Source organism: Fukomys damarensis, unplaced genomic scaffold (assembly GCF_012274545.1).
Source record: "Fukomys damarensis isolate Sample0158 unplaced genomic scaffold, DMR_v1.0_HiC HiC_scaffold_15, whole genome shotgun sequence".
Lineage (NCBI taxonomy): Eukaryota > Metazoa > Chordata > Mammalia > Rodentia > Bathyergidae > Fukomys > Fukomys damarensis.
In genome coordinates, this window is record NW_022900927.1 from 36,143,092 (window position 1) to 36,160,743 (window position 17,652).

The window sequence follows — 17,652 nt, forward strand, 5'->3', positions numbered from 1 at the left end:
CATCAATTTTTGAAAAAGAACACAGGTGAGGATCGATCAAGATTAGTGGTTAATTTCTCCTCTTCAAGTCTGATAGGCAAACATCTCATATAATTGTTCCTTGGTGTCCATAAGGGATTGGTTCCTAGGCCCCCTCTGGACACCAAAATCCAAGGATGTTCAACTTACTTTAAAACCATGTATTTACACATAACCTGCACAGTGTCCTACACACTTTAAAATAATCCCTGGGTGAAATAAGTAAATCATCTTGTACGATGTAAATGTTATATAAAGTTGTTATTCTGTATTTAGAAAGTAGTGGCAAGAAAAAGTCTGTACATAACTCATTATAGATGTATTTTTAAAAAATAGTTTAGATCCACTACTGGTTGAATCCATGGAATCTGTAGACACAGAGGGCTTGCTACAATGAGACAGAAAGCCTAAAAAAACCTCTGTGACTTGTAGCTACTGTATTTCAAACATTAAAATAGATGTTCCAGTGATTAGGACCACATTTCTTCACTCTTTTGGATTTTAAACAGTAGAGATCCAGGCATTTTTTTTTTTTCTGGCCTAGAAAAGTGCTTTCCAAATTTTACTGTGTACAAAATTAGATTTAGATCTTATTAAAATATATTTTCTGGGGTAGGGCCTAAGGCTTTGCATTTCTAACAAGCTAACAGGTGTCCCTCATGCTGTAGAACCAGAAGCACACAAGGAGCAAAGGTCTCCCATCACTGTAATGTTTTCTTTAGCAAGTTCCTTGTGCCTGGAGACTCTCCAGTGGGAGGGAAAAAAAGCCCTATTTTCTTTTCTTCTCTTTTCAAGAGCGATACCCATCAACACTATTTTGTTTCCACAGCTTTATTAGGAGTTTTCTTCTGCCAAACCCAGGTCCAAACTAAATCTTACTTGATTAATCGACTTTCTTGTCTCTACTTGCTCTTCAGGTCTTCCCACGGATGGTCTAGTTATGAAGTAACCAGACTCCACCATCACATCATCTCTTGTACCAAAATACTATCTCAACTCACTTTTCAGTTTCATTCTTGACTTTCTATAATCACCAGCTCATATGGCTAGTTAGTTCATGCTGCTGTTTACAATGTTCCGGCCAGGCACTGGCCTAAATTCTTTACCTGTATGCTATTTTATCCTCCCAACTCCAAATGAGATAAGCAATAGCATCAACCCCACTTTATAAATGAAAAAAACGTTGGCGTAGAGCAGTCAAGTGAACTTTCTCATGGTCATATAGCAAAGTTTGTAATCCAAAGTGAATCTAAAAAAATATAGAAACTATAAAAGTTACAAATCTAAATATGCAACTTTCAGCTTAAGTAGCAAGTTTTTGGTTTTGAGACAGGGTCTCATTCTGTAGTCCACGATGGCCTTGAACATGCTATTTAGTTTAGGCTGGGCTGCCAAGTTCTCGGATATGCTGCTACACCTGGCTTAGAAAGTTACTATTTCAATCACTTAGTTCATGTTGTTATGAGAACTTACTCCATCTTCTGTTCTTAGCACTCAAATGACCTAATCAGAGATGTTACAATCTTCAGGCACACATCCACAAGTGCTTAGCTGCACTGAGTTAGCATGTGTTTCCAGAGGACAAGAACTTATATGTCAAGAAATTCAATTTTTAATGGAGGTGAGGGAGGTAGATGAGAATGAAAAATTTTAAGTATCTGAATCCCAGGATATCTGATATCAAACATGGTGAATAGTTTTCACCATAAATTGTGTCTTTTTGCTTCTCTTTTCTACTTTCTTCTTGGGCATCACTTCTAGTGAGCTCTTAACAGTGCTGTTGAAACAGCTATCACAGTCTGAAGCTTAAATCCTACTAGCTAGATAAACAGCCTCTTAACGATTCTATCAAAGGTCTCAGGAATGCTTCTCAGTGCAACTTCACTCAAGCAGCTTTAAGTTACCACCTTAGAGCCTAAGCATTCAGTGGTTAACTTCCTAGGTTTGTCATTTATTACTATCTCTGTCATTTACTACCTTGGTTACTTGGTTAACTTCCTGTAACTCAAACTCACATCTGTAAAATGGGAATATTATAGGGGTGGCGTTTTAGAAAAGTATCTCTGAGTAAAGCCTCAACAGTTTTATTTTATTTTATTTTTTGGTTTTTTGAGACAGGGTTTCACTGTGTAGTTGAGACTGACCTGAAACTCACTATGTAGCCCAGGCTGGTCTCGAACTCACAGCGATCCTCCTGCCTCAGCCTCCTGATTGCTGAACAGTTTTAGTTCTTACTAAAAAAAGATTTTCCCAGTATTGGGAATCAAACTCAGGACCTTGTGCTTGCCAGGCAGGCACAGTACCACTGAGCCACATTCCTATCTTAGTTCTTACTAAATACCTATTCCTGAACCTCTAGTGACCGGGTAAGTCTAGGAAATGAAATTTCAGATTTCCTTTTCCAAAGTAAAGAATTATGGAGACTTACACCATGAAAGGGATTTTAATAGTTCACTTTATTTATTTATTTTTGTACCAGGGATTAAACTCAGGACCTTACACTTGCCAAGGCAGGTGCAGGACACCACTGAGCTAAAACCCTGGCCCAATTAAATGCAAAACAAGCTACAGTTGATTCAAGCCACACTACCTCCCATAGTTTGCCTGACAGTGATACAGCAGATATTTAGTTATTCCTCAAGGTTTTATTTCATATTTGAATTTTGGTTGTTTACAAATAAGCCTTTGTGTTGCAGTGGTTAGGGGCATGTTCTAAACAATAGGACAAAGTAGACATGGTATGTTTGTTTTCTGAGAAGGGTAATGAATTTGTAGTGCTTCCCCTCACTTTTCATCTGCTAAATACAATGTGAAGGGATGGGACTGGAAAAGTCATCTAGAAATATCAGATCAATCAGCATGTACGCATGGTGCTGTTGGATAACTTAGAAAAAGGATCACCCTTGCCATACATAGAACTTGTTCAAGAACTTGGGTTTCAAGTGGTCCCTTTGCATGAATCAGAAAGTCTCCTCTGCTTCCTTCATGCTGACGGAACCAGCACACTAGGATACTTGATGAGCTTCATTTCTGTCACTATTTCAACTCTTTGGCCATGTGCTCATGTGTAGGACATGACTAACATAACCATATAGAGCAACCGTCTTGGAAAGGGCATAGCCACAAGACGGGGAGTACGCGCAACTCTGCCACCAAGGGCCACATATTAGCCCCGGTCTACTGATTTGGACTTTTAGTGAGAAAATGTTAAGCCACTGTTTTTGTTGTTGTTGTTGTTGTTGTTTTCAGTCCTAATACAGAAGGCACCTTCAGAATAAATTCGGAACTCTGGATTTACTTATTTTGATTCACACCCACTTCAACTAGATCACACTGCTTTTAATAGAGCCACATTAATCACTAGAAGTGATTACTACAAATTATCTTTTGCTCTGCATTGTGTAATCTTCCTCTCTTCCCATTGCTGGTATCAGAGATTTAGCCAGGTTTGTCCTAATTATAAAGAAAGTAAAGTCATAGTTCTTTAAGGCAATTCTATATTCTTGTATTTCCAGGGGGTAATCTTCAATATAAACTTTATGTGAGTCTTGTCTGATGAAGTAATTTTATGACTTCTGCCTACAAGAGTAAGTAAACTAAAATTGGTCAATGCCGCTATGCCCTTCAGAGGCAACTCCAATAATAAGTGTGGAAAGTGGATTAGATGATTGTCTCTTTGAGTAATGAATGGTTATCTTCATCCTCTATTGCACCACAAAAGAAGACTAAGACACTAATTCTCAGAATTGAAAACAGGGAGAGAATTAACATATTGACTCCTTCGACTTAAAAACCAAAACCATGTCTTAATTGATGGCTTTGCTATTTGGAAGAGTACGTCAGAAAAAGGCTGTTCAATTTAGATGGCACTTTTTCTGATGCTGGGGATCGATCCCAAGGCCATGCATATGCTAGGCAAAGTGTTCCACCATTAAGTTGCAGATACAGCAACTGACTCATGCTTAAAGATTGGTAGCATCACTAAATGACAATATTGGAATCATGTCCCAAGGAAGTAAACTTTTATTTTGTAGCATCTCCGCCCATGTTGGAAAATTATCCCAAATTCTTAACACACTTTTTAAAGATAATTGCTATGATTGCTTAATACCTCTGAGGTAAGCACAAATTTATAGATGTGAAGGTAGAAAGGGACAAGAAGCAATGAAAAGGCCCATCCTGGTTACACAGCCAGCTAATGGTATAACTAAATATAACACCCAGGTCTTTAGATAGGATTTTCATTAATCACATTGGTTCACTCCTCCATTTCCTGAAGCTATTTCTCTGAATCTCCCTTTCAACCAGCCAAATTTATCCACCGGCAGTCTCATAAATATGACTGTCTGATGTGCCAAGTTGAGTGTGTATCTTGGCCTTGACAGCAGATGCCCTGATTGTTTCCACTAATGTAAACATATAACTAGTCCAGTATCACTCAGCCCCTTCAGGCTGCTGGCTATCATTCTTTTATAACATTTACTTCACTGGGTAAGAACATTTACAGGACTTAATTTGCTTGGCTGACCAAAGGATACTGTATAACATGACCTTAGAGTTTTGAAGCTTTTGGATTACTAAACGGCAAGGGAAGTGTAAGACAGATACAGGGTTCCCCATTGTTTACATCAAAGATGTTAGAAAAAGTTGAAAAATCTTTTCACATGTATTGCAGAGACTCGACAAGTAGTGCTCAAAAAGTAATGTACTGACTCTTACAGAGGCGTGATGCAGGCGTGGCAATGCAAGGCGGGCATGAGGAAAGGTGAGGCAAGTCCTTAGGTGGCTACTCGATGTCCATCTCCCTCAAGTGAGACCTACATCTGAAGAACTCCTAGAAAGTGGACATTTGAGTGACATGAAACAGAATCCTAAAATTAAAAAGAAAAAAAGAAACTTTTCCTGAACAGCTCTTGTTCCAAATAACAATTACTGTTAATTTGTACTGAGGAAAAACGATACATTCCAGGCATAATCCCAAACATGAAAGATCACTAAAACTGTACTTCTCCATTCTTCTCTCAATAATGTTACACAAACATGTAAGTAGACTTACTCTAGCCACATATCCCTAATTTTTCAACAACCCTAGAAAATAAATATTTGAACTATAATCTCCAATAAAGTCCCTCTATATTTGTTGTTAGTCTTAATCACCTTTGGCTTGTCTGCTTAGTGCCTTTAACTCTTAGATGTTGCACCTGGAGATTCTTGCTTACTTTATGATGTAGTTTATATGCCCTTTAATTGAAAGCAAACCGCCTTAGATAATCTTATGGCAACAATGTTACAAGGTCCACTTTCCGTTAAAAGGCAAATAGAAATATTAGATTGTTCTCTAAAATGAAGAAAAACACATAAAAAAATACACTGTGATCTACTGTACTTCCTTTACCAGAGATAAAACCTCACAGCCCAAAATGCTTCTTTTGTCTTTTTCCCCAAATGGGAGTGTAGGGGATTACAGTTTTCAATTAGTCTTTTCTCACTGTAGTCTCTTTCTGCCCAGAGGTTCGAGTCACATGGTATGTTATTTTTGTTATAATTGCATCAAGTGTAACCTAAAATTGTTTAATATTTTTAAGTATTATGTACGGAAAGTAGTTAATTAAAAGACAAGTAAAACCGAATATGAGATGATACTAACATACCTCACCTTTAAGCACTGTTTGGCAGTGTTACAGGAAAAATGAAGTGACTTTGTAAAATGACAAAAAAGGGTGACATAAGAGGCTATTTTTAAGGCAATATAATTTTCATAAGATACCTTCACAGTTTTCAAGTAGCAATGACAAGTGACTGAAAAGGAAACAGAGCAAAACCAGCCCTGGTGGGGCATCCCTATCATCCCAGCCCTTAGGAGACTGAGGTGGGAGGACTGCCGTGAGTTTGAGGCTGGCCCAGGCTATGTAGGAGTTCAAGGCCACCCTGAACTACACAAGTGAGACCTGTATAAAAAAACCTCAAAACTCAAAAGGCCTCCCCCACACACAAAAAAAACAAACCAGAGCTTACTCCTGCATGACATTTGAATGACAAACTGGATTTGTTATAGCATCAGTCTGTACAGATAGAATCTTAAGCTGCATGCACAGTATAAGTGAAGCCCTGCATACACATATTCAGAAGACTCTTTAAAAAAACAAAGCACAATGTTTCTGGCTGACAGAACTATTGGTGCAAGAAAAGCTCAAAACTTAGCACAATGTCCTAAAACTACCAAGAAATTTCTGTTCACATAACAAACATTAAACTGTAAGAAAACAGGGTTGGGGATGTAGTGGCACCATTCCTGCCTGGCAAGTAAGTGCAAGGTCTGAGTTTGATTCCCCATATGGGGGAAAAAAAACAATCTGTAAGAAAAGACTGTAAATATTTTTGCTAAGCAACGAACAACAGTTTTCAAATAGTCAAAGGAGGGACTTTTCAAGGTTAAATATTTAAATATATAAAATGGAGGAACACTCCTTTGGGATTTCTATCTTCCATCTTAATTTCTTTTATTTTAAACCCATATGCCTCCAGCTTTCCTCTTGGTTAAAATGAAAATACCAGAAATGAGGTCTATTCTTGACTTCTCCAAATAGCACTTACTAGCAAAACATATATTGTCTTTTAGGTACATGGTAGGGCTCAAAATACGGTTTAATTCTGAATAAACATTACACAAATGTAAGATGTAGAAGTTTGCTTATTATTTTGTGGGGATGCTGTTCTACCTCCAAAAATCAGACTGCTCTTAAGATCAGATTTTTAATAGTGTGTGTCATTAATGATTTTTCTGCTGACGTGCAACCATCTCAATATAGACTGAATAAAACAGAAAGATCTTAATATTTGGTTATACTGATATTTAGCAGAAGAAAGCATGTCACTATTCAAACTACAGTGGAAAGGTATTTTCTAAACACTGATTGTGAGGACAAAGACCTGAATGCTAGTACAAACTTATTATCTGTTCACTCTCCTCAGAACAGGACCCATCTTCCCATTAATTAAAAACGGTAAAAAAAAAAAACAAAAAAAAAAGTCACACAATTTCTTTTTTTTAAATAGAAATGTAGTGGGTATGGATCTGATGAATATCTGTACCTCCAACATCAACCCTTTCCCACCAGAGTGTGAAGTCAATAAAAGACAGCAACATTTTTTTAAAAACTTATATTAAAAATATTTTGTATATAAACAATTTTAATACTACAAAGTAGTATTTCAATACAAAGTAGTTCAATATTAACTGCTTTAAACTGTTAAACTTTATTATAAATTAAAATTTCTTTACAAAAAAATTGCACATAATATTTGACCACTCTTAGGTTCTGATGCACTGGCATTTGCAATAGTTTCTTTAATCTTCAAGTTAAACAGTCTCAGCAAGGAGTCCAGAACGTAGAAAGGGCAATAAACAACCCTGTTAGAACATTCAAGTGCAACTAGCAGACTTGAGGCCATGGCAGTTACACTTTCCTTAAGATGGACTGCTTAGTTTTTAAATCCTGAAATGAAGAATCTCAAAAGATTTTTAAAAAGTTAAGAACTAAAAGGGACTGCCTGCTTTTTTACTGTAAACACAGCCCTAGAAATTAAATCCCAAACAAGAATCTCTCAGGCATCAGAGAGTGTCAAGTGAATCAGGAACAGCACAACATAAAGGGAGAAAGTAAAACAAAAACAAAAATAAAGTAAAATTAAAATAAATGTCAGTCACTTTGAGAAACTATACTTACGTACATGATGTTATGAGAATCTGGCAGGGCCCAGAGGTAGGCCCAACAGGAAGTTCATTTATCCAAATGAAGATGATCATGTTCATTGCTTCCGGTTTTGAGGATAGAATATTGTAGGGGACTTGATATAATCAATAATGCTTGTCTGCTTTACACAGACCTTAGCCAGGGATCAGCCTAATCTTGAAGAAATCATTCAAATAATTTTGGCAATTATTATAAGGACTTAGAACTGACTGCACCCAGTGTTCAGTGATTCTTGCTTTCTGTTTTGTTACTGTTTAAATTTAAGAGCTCATTTAGGCTGACTCCAATTTCTTGGCACTTGGAAACTAGTTTTCTCAGGTTATCAGTTTTACCTCCTTCTGAAGCTTCAAACAAGAGTTGCTGTAAAAGATAGGGAAGTACAGAAGTAAGACACAGCTAGAGTTCGAGCATTACCACATCAATGGATATGGCACATGCAGAAAATTTATAGGAAAACATCGAGATAAAATAAAAGATAAAAAGCATTACATCTTTCCATAGTGATGCACAAAGAGGTAACTTCTGTAAGGCTCTCTGATATAAACGGTGGACCTACAAGATAGATACACACACAATTCCATCAGAAACTATAATGAACAAGACCTTTATAAATCCTGCCTTTCTAAAGACTTGTACTTCACAACATAATAACATTCAAGACAAAATGGCTAAGTTGGGTTTTGGAGTTTCCAAACATTTACAGTTCTTGAAATGTTAAGTTCTATGCTTTAATGCTTTTAAACTGAGAAGTCAACAAAAAGGACAGAATAGCTAAAAGGAAAAAAAAAAGTGATCCATCTGATATTAATTATGGCTTACCTCTCTTTGTCCCTTTAGAACAATCTCAGCAGCAACAGCTCTAAGGGGGAAAAAGGAATATAGAGAAGGAAAAGAAAAATTTATATATCTTTGAACAAAATGAAACACAACCACTGGGAGAATACTGACTGTGGGAATCTGAGTATAAAACTTCCTGAAAGTAACAGGCTAAACTTCCAAGGAGGGTAACCTATAGTGAAAAGAAAAATTCAACAATTTTTATTAACTTTACAAGAATAAAGACCAGTGTTTGTGGGAAGGGAGAAGACCCACTCAGAATCACTCATGAAAAATACCTAGCACTAACACCTTTAAAATAAAGATGAAATCAAGATTATAAATGGGGGGAAAGCCTGTATTTTCAAAATGATGGTCTTAAATAATCTATAATAGGTTTATTTGTTTGATAACAGCATTATTATTATCTAAATGTTCTCCTTACAGGAAAAAAAGGTCTATCCTTTTTTGCTTTTACAGGCAATCATTCATGAGCACTCCGTCTTGGCATTACAGCCAAGTGTCAAAAACAAATCAAAATTACATCTGTCCAGGGTGGGAAAAATAGGTGTCATTTCAGATTTACCTGTCTGGAACAAACTTTATAAATAAAAGCAATAGCTACAAAACACAGGTACATGATTGTTGCATTACATTTTCCAGGTGGCCAGGCATGTTGGGATATTATATGTAAACATCTTGGCTTGAAGTTTCAGAATCTGAACATTGCTTTCTTCCCATTCATGTTGAAGTAGCCTGTAAAGTACATTCAGGAAAATGAACAAAGCATTTCAAGTGTAGGAAACCCCAAATGTGCTCTCTGAGGTATGATGTTCACTCAGTTAAATCCTATCAAGGCTATTCAAAATACATTTGTAGAATGCCTCTTATGAGAATTATCCTGTTATGGGAATGTGTAAATTTTTAAGAGGTTCTGTCAAGATCTGTGTTCATCTTCAACAAACTAAAATGAGGCCCATCTATTTCTACAGAACATAAAAGCTTTCTATGCAAAGAATACTCCTATCTCAAATGTTTTAGAAGTAATGACTTCACACATTAATGCAATTGTCTCACATTTTTAGAATACCAGCATATTTTATGCTGTTTCTCAAACTAAAATGTAAAGATAGTAACTAATTACAAGATTTTCTACACTAGAACAGGGATAACCACAAAGGAATAAGTATCAAAACACAAGAATGGGATTTATCAACAAAACCAACAAACTATCTATGTTTAAATGCTTATCACATTAGAAACTAGTTAAAATAAACCACCCTATTTCACATGTTTATCAAAGATACTGATGCTTCCTAATTTTATTTTAATAATTAGCTTCTACAGGATAGAATGTTTACTAAGAAACAATTTAATAAGGTAATTTTTGAGACTACTTTAGGCGTTAGCTTTTTTCAAACTCATACTATTTTCCTCATAAACATGCTAAATAAGATGTAGTTAAGATACAAGGGAATATCTGACAAATATTTTAAGTATCTTATAAATCATAAAACAAACATAATCACAAGATATAATTTATGATTACAGTGGGAATAAGTATAGAAGCAGAAGTCAAAGGTGGTAATGTACCTTTCTGAATTAAAAAACAATTCTTGAGGGTGAAAATAGGTTTACTCTCTCAAAGCAAAAAACCACAAAGAAATGCTTAGAAATCACTTTATTCTAATTGAATGTAGGAAAATCCCTAGCTCAGTACTTCTCAAATGTGGTTGGAGAGCTCAAATTTAGGAATGTACATTTTAAATGAGCATCCTAGGAGATTCCAATACATGCTAATATTTGACAGCAACTGACCTATAAAAAATACAAAAATCTCTTACAAGATATGTGTGTACCTATGGAACACAGATAAACTTTATTTGAATCACTGACTGTCTTATAACCTGCAGTTTTCTGAAGTGACCATATTTTTACAGTGGATTTTGTATATATAGCTCACTTAGCTTAACATCTCTGAAATTAAAGCAGTGTATACCTGTGAGAAAATAGTTGAAGCACAGACTGTTAAGTTTTCAAGAATAATATTATGTGAAGAGCCTACATAATTGAGCTGAGAGGAGAAGGATCAATAGAATTTCATTTTTTTCTTACCTCAGTGCAAGTCCAGAATTAGTAGGCATAATTGAGCAAAACCGTTCCAAGGTTTTGGAATGCTGGGTCTTTGGAACACAGCTCAAATAAAAGAAAATAACCTGTAAAGGTTGAGGGGGGAAAAATGAATGCAACCAAAATGTGCAATTGAATTACCCATGTGTTTTAGTGAGGAAACCAAAATGGTCTTTTAAGATATGAACGCATAAGCTATAATAATGTATGATGCTATTATAGTTCCTACCATTAATTGTATCAATGACTTTCCAAATGTGAATTAAGAAATACGGTCTAGTGACGAGAGCCATGGACAGAACACTGACGAGAAGCCAGGAGTCCGGGTTTTCATTCCTGAGTCTACCTTTACTTCCTATATTGCTGGGCAAGTCATAGGGTTAATTAATAATACCCTGCCACATCTTGTTCATGGAATGCCATTGTGTAAATGACTTAACGTCCATAAAGTAGTTTGAGATCCTGGGATAAAGAATGGCATAGAAGTACAAAGCATAACAATTGGTTATCCTGATTAGCAACAAAACCACCCCACCAAAAAAATAAAATACATGTCTTAGTCTACACTGAGCTTTAATAAAAACTTTTGGCTTATGCTATACTTACTGAAAGGAGTCTCTGGAAAACAAACAAACAAACAAACAAAGAACCCCTTTGCTTCATCATATGTAAGATACCCTCTTATAAATTAAAATCAGATTCTACTCTTAAAATTCTAAACAGCACCAGATTTCAGCTTATGCCCTGTGATAATGACATTTTGCTTGACAAAATGTTAACAAAAAGTGCAGCTACAATGTATAAGCCCATTCTCATTTATTTGGAAGTTCTGAGATGTTTTGTTCAGTAAAATTTCCAACTATTCATGCAAAACATGATAGATTTCATCACCACAGAATCCTTTGATCTTTCTCCTTAATATGTATTAAAGGTTAATATCCTTTCTGTTTTTCTTCAATGTTAAATTTCTTTCAATATAACATATCACATTTTATCTTGAGTCTTTAGGGCACTATTCCTAGACTTTGAAGAGACAAGAATCATAGTCAAAAATAGTGAATGCTAGGAAAGTGGTCCTAGGAAAAACTCTTCTGATCAAAAGTTTTGCTGTCATTTTAAAAAAACCTGTTTTGTACAAATACTCTAAAGAAAGAAAAGTTTTAAGTTCTTACCCTATTATGAAATTCATAGTTGGACCAGTAATCAGCACTGCTAAAAGGAATAGGGTATCGGGCAGGAACTGTAACCAAACATCTATTCACTAAATCTGTAAAAAATTTGAATTCTTGAACTTTGTTTCTGGATCCAGCAGCTCTATTATTGGCAAAGACAAGATAACTGCCAAAAGAAAAATATAAGACAGTAATTTTCTCACCAAAATAGCCAACCATCCTTTCCCCCATCTCATACCCCTTACTTCAAAATCCAGTTAAGAGGAACTAAACTTACTCCATCCAAATCTTCTGTACTATATCAGATCTCATGGCCACCCCTAATGCTGCCTCATATGCTTCTACTGTGTCCTTAATATTTGATTGAAGAGGATGACAAAGGCTGTTTAAGAAGTGAAGGAAACATGTCTGAATGACAAGTGTATTTTAAACATTATAGACATTATTACAACAGAATTCTTTTGAGCTTTCTTCCTCAAGTGTGTTTATCATCTCTCTGATTTTGCTCCAATAACTTTAACAGGTTAATTTTAACATTGCATAAGGGGACTAGGGATTTAGCTCTGTGGTTCCACCACCTGCCTCGCAAGCACAAAGTCCCAAGTTCAATCCCCAGTATCATTAAAAAAAAAAAAAGAAAAAAGAAAAGGGAATTCCAATTTCTTTAGGGCTGGGAATTTAGTTCAGTGGTTCCGCTGCCAGCCTCGCAAGTGCAAGACCCGAGTTTGATCCCCAGTACCAAAAAAAAAAAAGATCCTGCATCAATTAACATTGTATAAAGTTGGGTGAAATACATGCAGATCATAACTTATGCTTCTTGTCATGAAATTTAACCTTACTCAGATGGATAATAGTAAACAGCAAACGTCAACTTAGTATACAACACTCTCTCCATAGTGGATAACATCTTACCAGTATATCAGCCATAAAAAAGGAACTTGGTGGTTAAGCATGTCATCATCAAAATTCTCTTTACATAAATGGGCTGGAATGTCAAAGGGTCCTGGGATATTTAGGAGGTACCTGGGTGGGGAGACAAACATTATTTGAAATTATGCCTACATACACGTGGATTATTAATACTTTTAAAAAACCTATTTCAGCTTAAATTGAAATATTTTTATAAAGAAATGAAAGCATTTTCACATGTATGCTATACCTTTTTGGTCACATCTCTAGGATCACATACCCAGAATTTTATTATTTTATCATTACATGAATAATTCTGCTCCTAAAATGATTTTTTATTCTATCTCCAAAATTAAACCATTATAATCACCTAATTAAGCTTAATAAGAAATACAAAAGAAATTAGCACATTAATATCTGAAAATGTCCCACAAAAACCTATCTACAGTTTTTTCAGAAAAAAAAAAGTTTTTTAAGGCTATAGATTTAATTTTAGACATGATATTAAAGTATACAGTATAACATACTGGCCCCCAGGGAGTTCTCAAAAAGAGATTCACGATCAAAGCTGGGAAGTACTGCAAATTATGGCACCCTTTTGAAAAATCACAATATAAATTAGTATACTAAAGGTCCTGAGAAGTCAACTAGTGAAGAAATTTATTTGACTTCTTCCCAATTTATGACTCTATGTATACCAACATCTTTAAGAACAATGTTCTTAAAAGAAAATAAACTGAACTAAAATATGGCAATATAGTGTAAATAATTTACACTGGATTTTAAAATGACTTTAGGGGACCAAAAATTTTTAAAGGATCAGACAGATAGGCAGGGTGGTGAACACAAGAAACAAGACACTAAAAGTCAGGTTATCATCCTTACTTCATTGTTAACTATATTACCATGTGTCGAGCACTTCATTTTTAAGGATTTTAGTTCCTTCAACTACAAACAAAAGTCAGCCAAAAGAACTAACTATCCTAAGTCCACCCCTACTATAACTTCAATAAAGTGAATGAAATCTGCACATTAACTTTTCTAACTATTCTGTTAATCTTCAAATTGATCTGAAACACCTAAAAATTACTTACTCTTTTCAGCCTGGTATATCTTTATACTATGCCTCCATTTTTTTTATTATTGTTTATTCTACTGCCCTCCTAACAGCCGTGTATGTGGGTAAAATGTAATCTATACACTAAGTAATTTATCTTTCTACTAAGCTGTATTCTCTCATTCCTCTACACATCAACAGTACTACAACTTACCGAAACAGATCCAAATTGCTGTACTTCTCAAACCCAGGTTTAAAGAAGGATGCAATAAATTTCCGCAAAAATGGAAGAAGATTATCACCTCGATTCTATTTTAAAAAGAGGGGGATATATATCAGGCTTACAACATTTATCTAATTAAACTGTTTCAAGGGAGACTAATGATTAAATTTCTTGGAAGAGAGAATGGGTAAAAATCTGGGACACATTCAAGACAATAAATTATCTCTCAATTGCAACTAACCGTTAGTAAATATTATCATAGGTTCCAATTCTATCTACCAATTTTCCCACTGAGAAGTTATCACATGCATGACACTGTGGTAGGTTTTTTTGTTTTGTTTTGTTTTTGGTACCGGGGATCAAACTTGGGACCTTACGCTTGTGAGGTAGGCAGCAGAACCACTGAGCTAAATCCCCAGCCCTGTGATAAGTTTTTTGCTCTCAAAGAATATTTAATGTAGTATATAAAGCAGTTATAAATAAAATTACAAAGCACTGTAATAAGTGCAATGGTAAAACTATAAGAGAAAGAAAAATAATACCTAACAAAACTTACAAAGGGCAAAAAAACTAGGAAATGCTTCCTCAAAAGACTGTTCATAAAGCTGCAACACAGAAACACTATATTTAAAAATATATTTTATTTTATATATTTAAGAATATATTTTATTTTTTACCTGCAAGATGAAGTATTTGCACATATGATAAAAAATCTCTGCATTCTGAGGGTTTTTTTCAAATGCAGTAAGCCACACTGCTCTGGCTTTGTCAGGCTGATTTGTTTGCAAATATAAAGCAGCAAGAGCTTCCAATATCTGGCAGTTCATGGGACATGATTTCAATAAACATTTACATAGCTCCACTGCAGCCTCATACCTTAACAAACAAACAAAAAAAGGCTAAACACATGAAAAGATCAATTTTAACAAAGTGTAAGCTGCCTGTCAATTAAGTTTTACCTCTCTAGAAGCTGGTGCAGAGCAATCATATTTGTGTAAAGTGGAAGGCAGACTTCTATTTTTTCCTCAGTGGTAAGCCTCTCATCTGTACAAGCTTTCACTGCATCTACCCAAAAACACATGAATCAAACATAAAATGAATTATGACTGTATTATTTCAACTTTAAGAAACCAATGGGAAAAGATGTCCCATTCCTTTTCTTACCTGTCATCTTTTTCATCTTTCCTAACCCCAGGCTTTCACCCAGTGAAATATTTTAGGTATCTCCACACTCCCAAAATTCAATCCATTTCCCTTACTTTTCTTGATAAGAACAGAACCATCACACATAAGCTCTTGCATCTCTCAATGTTTTCACTTAAATTTCTTAAAATTCATCTCAAAAACAGAATCACAGAATGAGTGTTCATTTTTCCTTGACCACTTCAAAGGTCTCTCTTTGCTGCTCTATACCCACTTAAATGTCTTCCTCTAAACTAGATCCTTAAGTACTTCAAGTCACACCTTTTCCTTTACAGTCCTTTACCTGACCTTACTATGGCTTCCAATAGAATGGTACAATGCTTTACTGTCACTACCTTCTCCTTCACCAACAGGAGTATAGCATCCAGATTTGTGGTTAATGTCATTATTCTAAAACTGAGGTCTTAAAGTTCATTTATAAGAATTCCCAACCAAACCTAAAAGCTTATTATCTTCTCTCATTTGATTTGATTTGCGATGCATGTTTTTCCTCTTTTTAAAAATTCCTTCTTGCCTCTATTTTCAAAAGATATTCTTGGTTTCATTCAATGACTTTATGCTAACCTCTTAAATCTCACTTCCTCCAAAAAAAAATCTTACAGCTTCAGATACAGGTTGAGTATCCCTAAGAATCAAAAGTATTTCAGATTTTGGAGTATCTACATATATATAAAATGAAGCATCTCGCAGATGGAACCCAGGTTTAAATACAAAATTTGTTTCATTTACACTATCTACACATACCTGAAAAATGATTATATACAGTATCTTTAGTGTACCTGCATTTTGACTGTGACCTCATCACTTGAGGTCAGGTGTAGTGTTAAAATTTCCATCTGTGGCACCATATTGGTGCTCAACAAGTTTTAGATTTTGGAGCATTTCAAACTTTGAGCAAATCAGGGATGCTCAACCCACACCGAATAATTTACTTTGGGAACACATTAAAACCTACATAGTAGCCAGGGATGTAGCTCAGTGGTGCCACGCCAGCCTGGCAAACACAAAGACCTGAGTTTGATTCCTGCCCCTCCCCCAAAATTAAAAAAAATTTCCACATGTAATCAATCATTTCTACTTAGATAATTACCAAAAACTATTACACAGTCTTTTGAACTTAGTTTCCTATTAATGTGACTTTCCTTGTCTATCTATCTTAAACCCTTGAAATCATGTGTGATTACCCTTTTCCCTCTTCCTAACAAAAACTCCCTCCCAGGTTACTTTTATGTTTCAGTAATTGCTACCAGCTTCTGGTTGGTCAGAAGTTGTGCTAAACTTTCTCTTCAAGCACATTCTCTCTCTCTTAAAGAAATGCCATTCAAATCTACTATACTTTCAAAGTTCTTGAAAATCTGGTGTCATTTCATTTACCAAGCCTAATCCTTCCTAATATCTAACACAGAATTGCCACTTTTTAAAATTATTTTTGTTGATATATGTTTGCAGTACATAATCATGAAATACACTGTGAGGAACCAGTATATGTAATAAAGACACCCTAATTCTTATGCCCTTTCCACTCCTCCACCCTACCTACATCTCTTGATCCTCTCTGAATCTGCAGAATCTATCTCCTTGTTTCCTATTATCTAACTTTTTATTTTGTTCTTTATTTATACTTTGGGTTTCTCATATAAGAAAAACCATGATATTTAAGTTTATGTCTCTGATTTACATTACTTAACATTATGGTCTCAAGGTACATTTATTTTCCTACAAATGACTCAAGTTTATCCTTCTTTTTGCCAAAGCAGCACTCTACTGTATGTAAATATCACATTTTCTTTATCCATTCATCTGTGTTGATGGACATATAGGCCACTACCAATATTCAGTTATCATGAGCTGTGTTGCTATAAACATGGGTATACATATATAACTATAATGTGAGGTCTTTACCTCTTTCAGAAAGATATACAGAAAGGGAACAGCAGGGTTGAATACAATTTTGTTTTAGTTTTTTGAGGACTTTCAATACTAATTTTTACAATGGTTGTACTAGTTTACATTCTCACCAACAATGCAGAAGGGTTCCTTTTCCCCCCACAGACTCTTTGGCATTTGTTAATGATTTCTTTTCTCTCTTTTTTTTTGGGGGGGGGTGCCGGGGATCGAACTCAGGTCCTTGCGCTTGCAAGGCAGGCGGCGGAATCGCTGAGCTAAATCCCCGGCTGTTATTGATTTCTTGATGGTAGCCATTCTTTCTGCAGTAAAGTGGAATCTCAATATTGTTTTAATTTGCAGTTCTCTAAAAGCCATAGATATTGAGTATCTTCATGTATTCATCACCTATCTGTGATTCTTCTATTTATTTCAGTTGCTCATTTTTTAGGTTTTTTTTTTTTTTTTTTTTTTTTTTTTTTGGGG

General features: G+C 35.2%; 1 protein-coding gene across 1 annotated transcript in view; it reads right to left on the bottom strand.

Moving 5' to 3' along the window:
* Positions 1 to 7,261: 7,261 nt before the first annotated feature.
* The window catches only part of Zfc3h1 (zinc finger C3H1-type containing), a 49,819-nt gene continuing 39,428 nt past the window's right edge, over positions 7,262 to 17,652 (bottom strand). The window contains exons 25-35 of the mRNA XM_010617491.3: positions 15,039 to 15,144; positions 14,757 to 14,955; positions 14,071 to 14,165; positions 12,803 to 12,913; positions 12,168 to 12,272; positions 11,891 to 12,056; positions 10,704 to 10,804; positions 9,243 to 9,344; positions 8,592 to 8,631; positions 8,262 to 8,324; positions 7,262 to 8,132 (exon numbers count right to left, since the gene is read on the bottom strand). Of these exons, the coding sequence (XP_010615793.1) occupies positions 7,995 to 8,132; positions 8,262 to 8,324; positions 8,592 to 8,631; positions 9,243 to 9,344; positions 10,704 to 10,804; positions 11,891 to 12,056; positions 12,168 to 12,272; positions 12,803 to 12,913; positions 14,071 to 14,165; positions 14,757 to 14,955; positions 15,039 to 15,144 (1,226 nt within the window). The 3' untranslated portion in view covers positions 7,262 to 7,994. The remainder of the gene's footprint in view (positions 8,133 to 8,261; positions 8,325 to 8,591; positions 8,632 to 9,242; positions 9,345 to 10,703; positions 10,805 to 11,890; positions 12,057 to 12,167; positions 12,273 to 12,802; positions 12,914 to 14,070; positions 14,166 to 14,756; positions 14,956 to 15,038; positions 15,145 to 17,652) is intronic.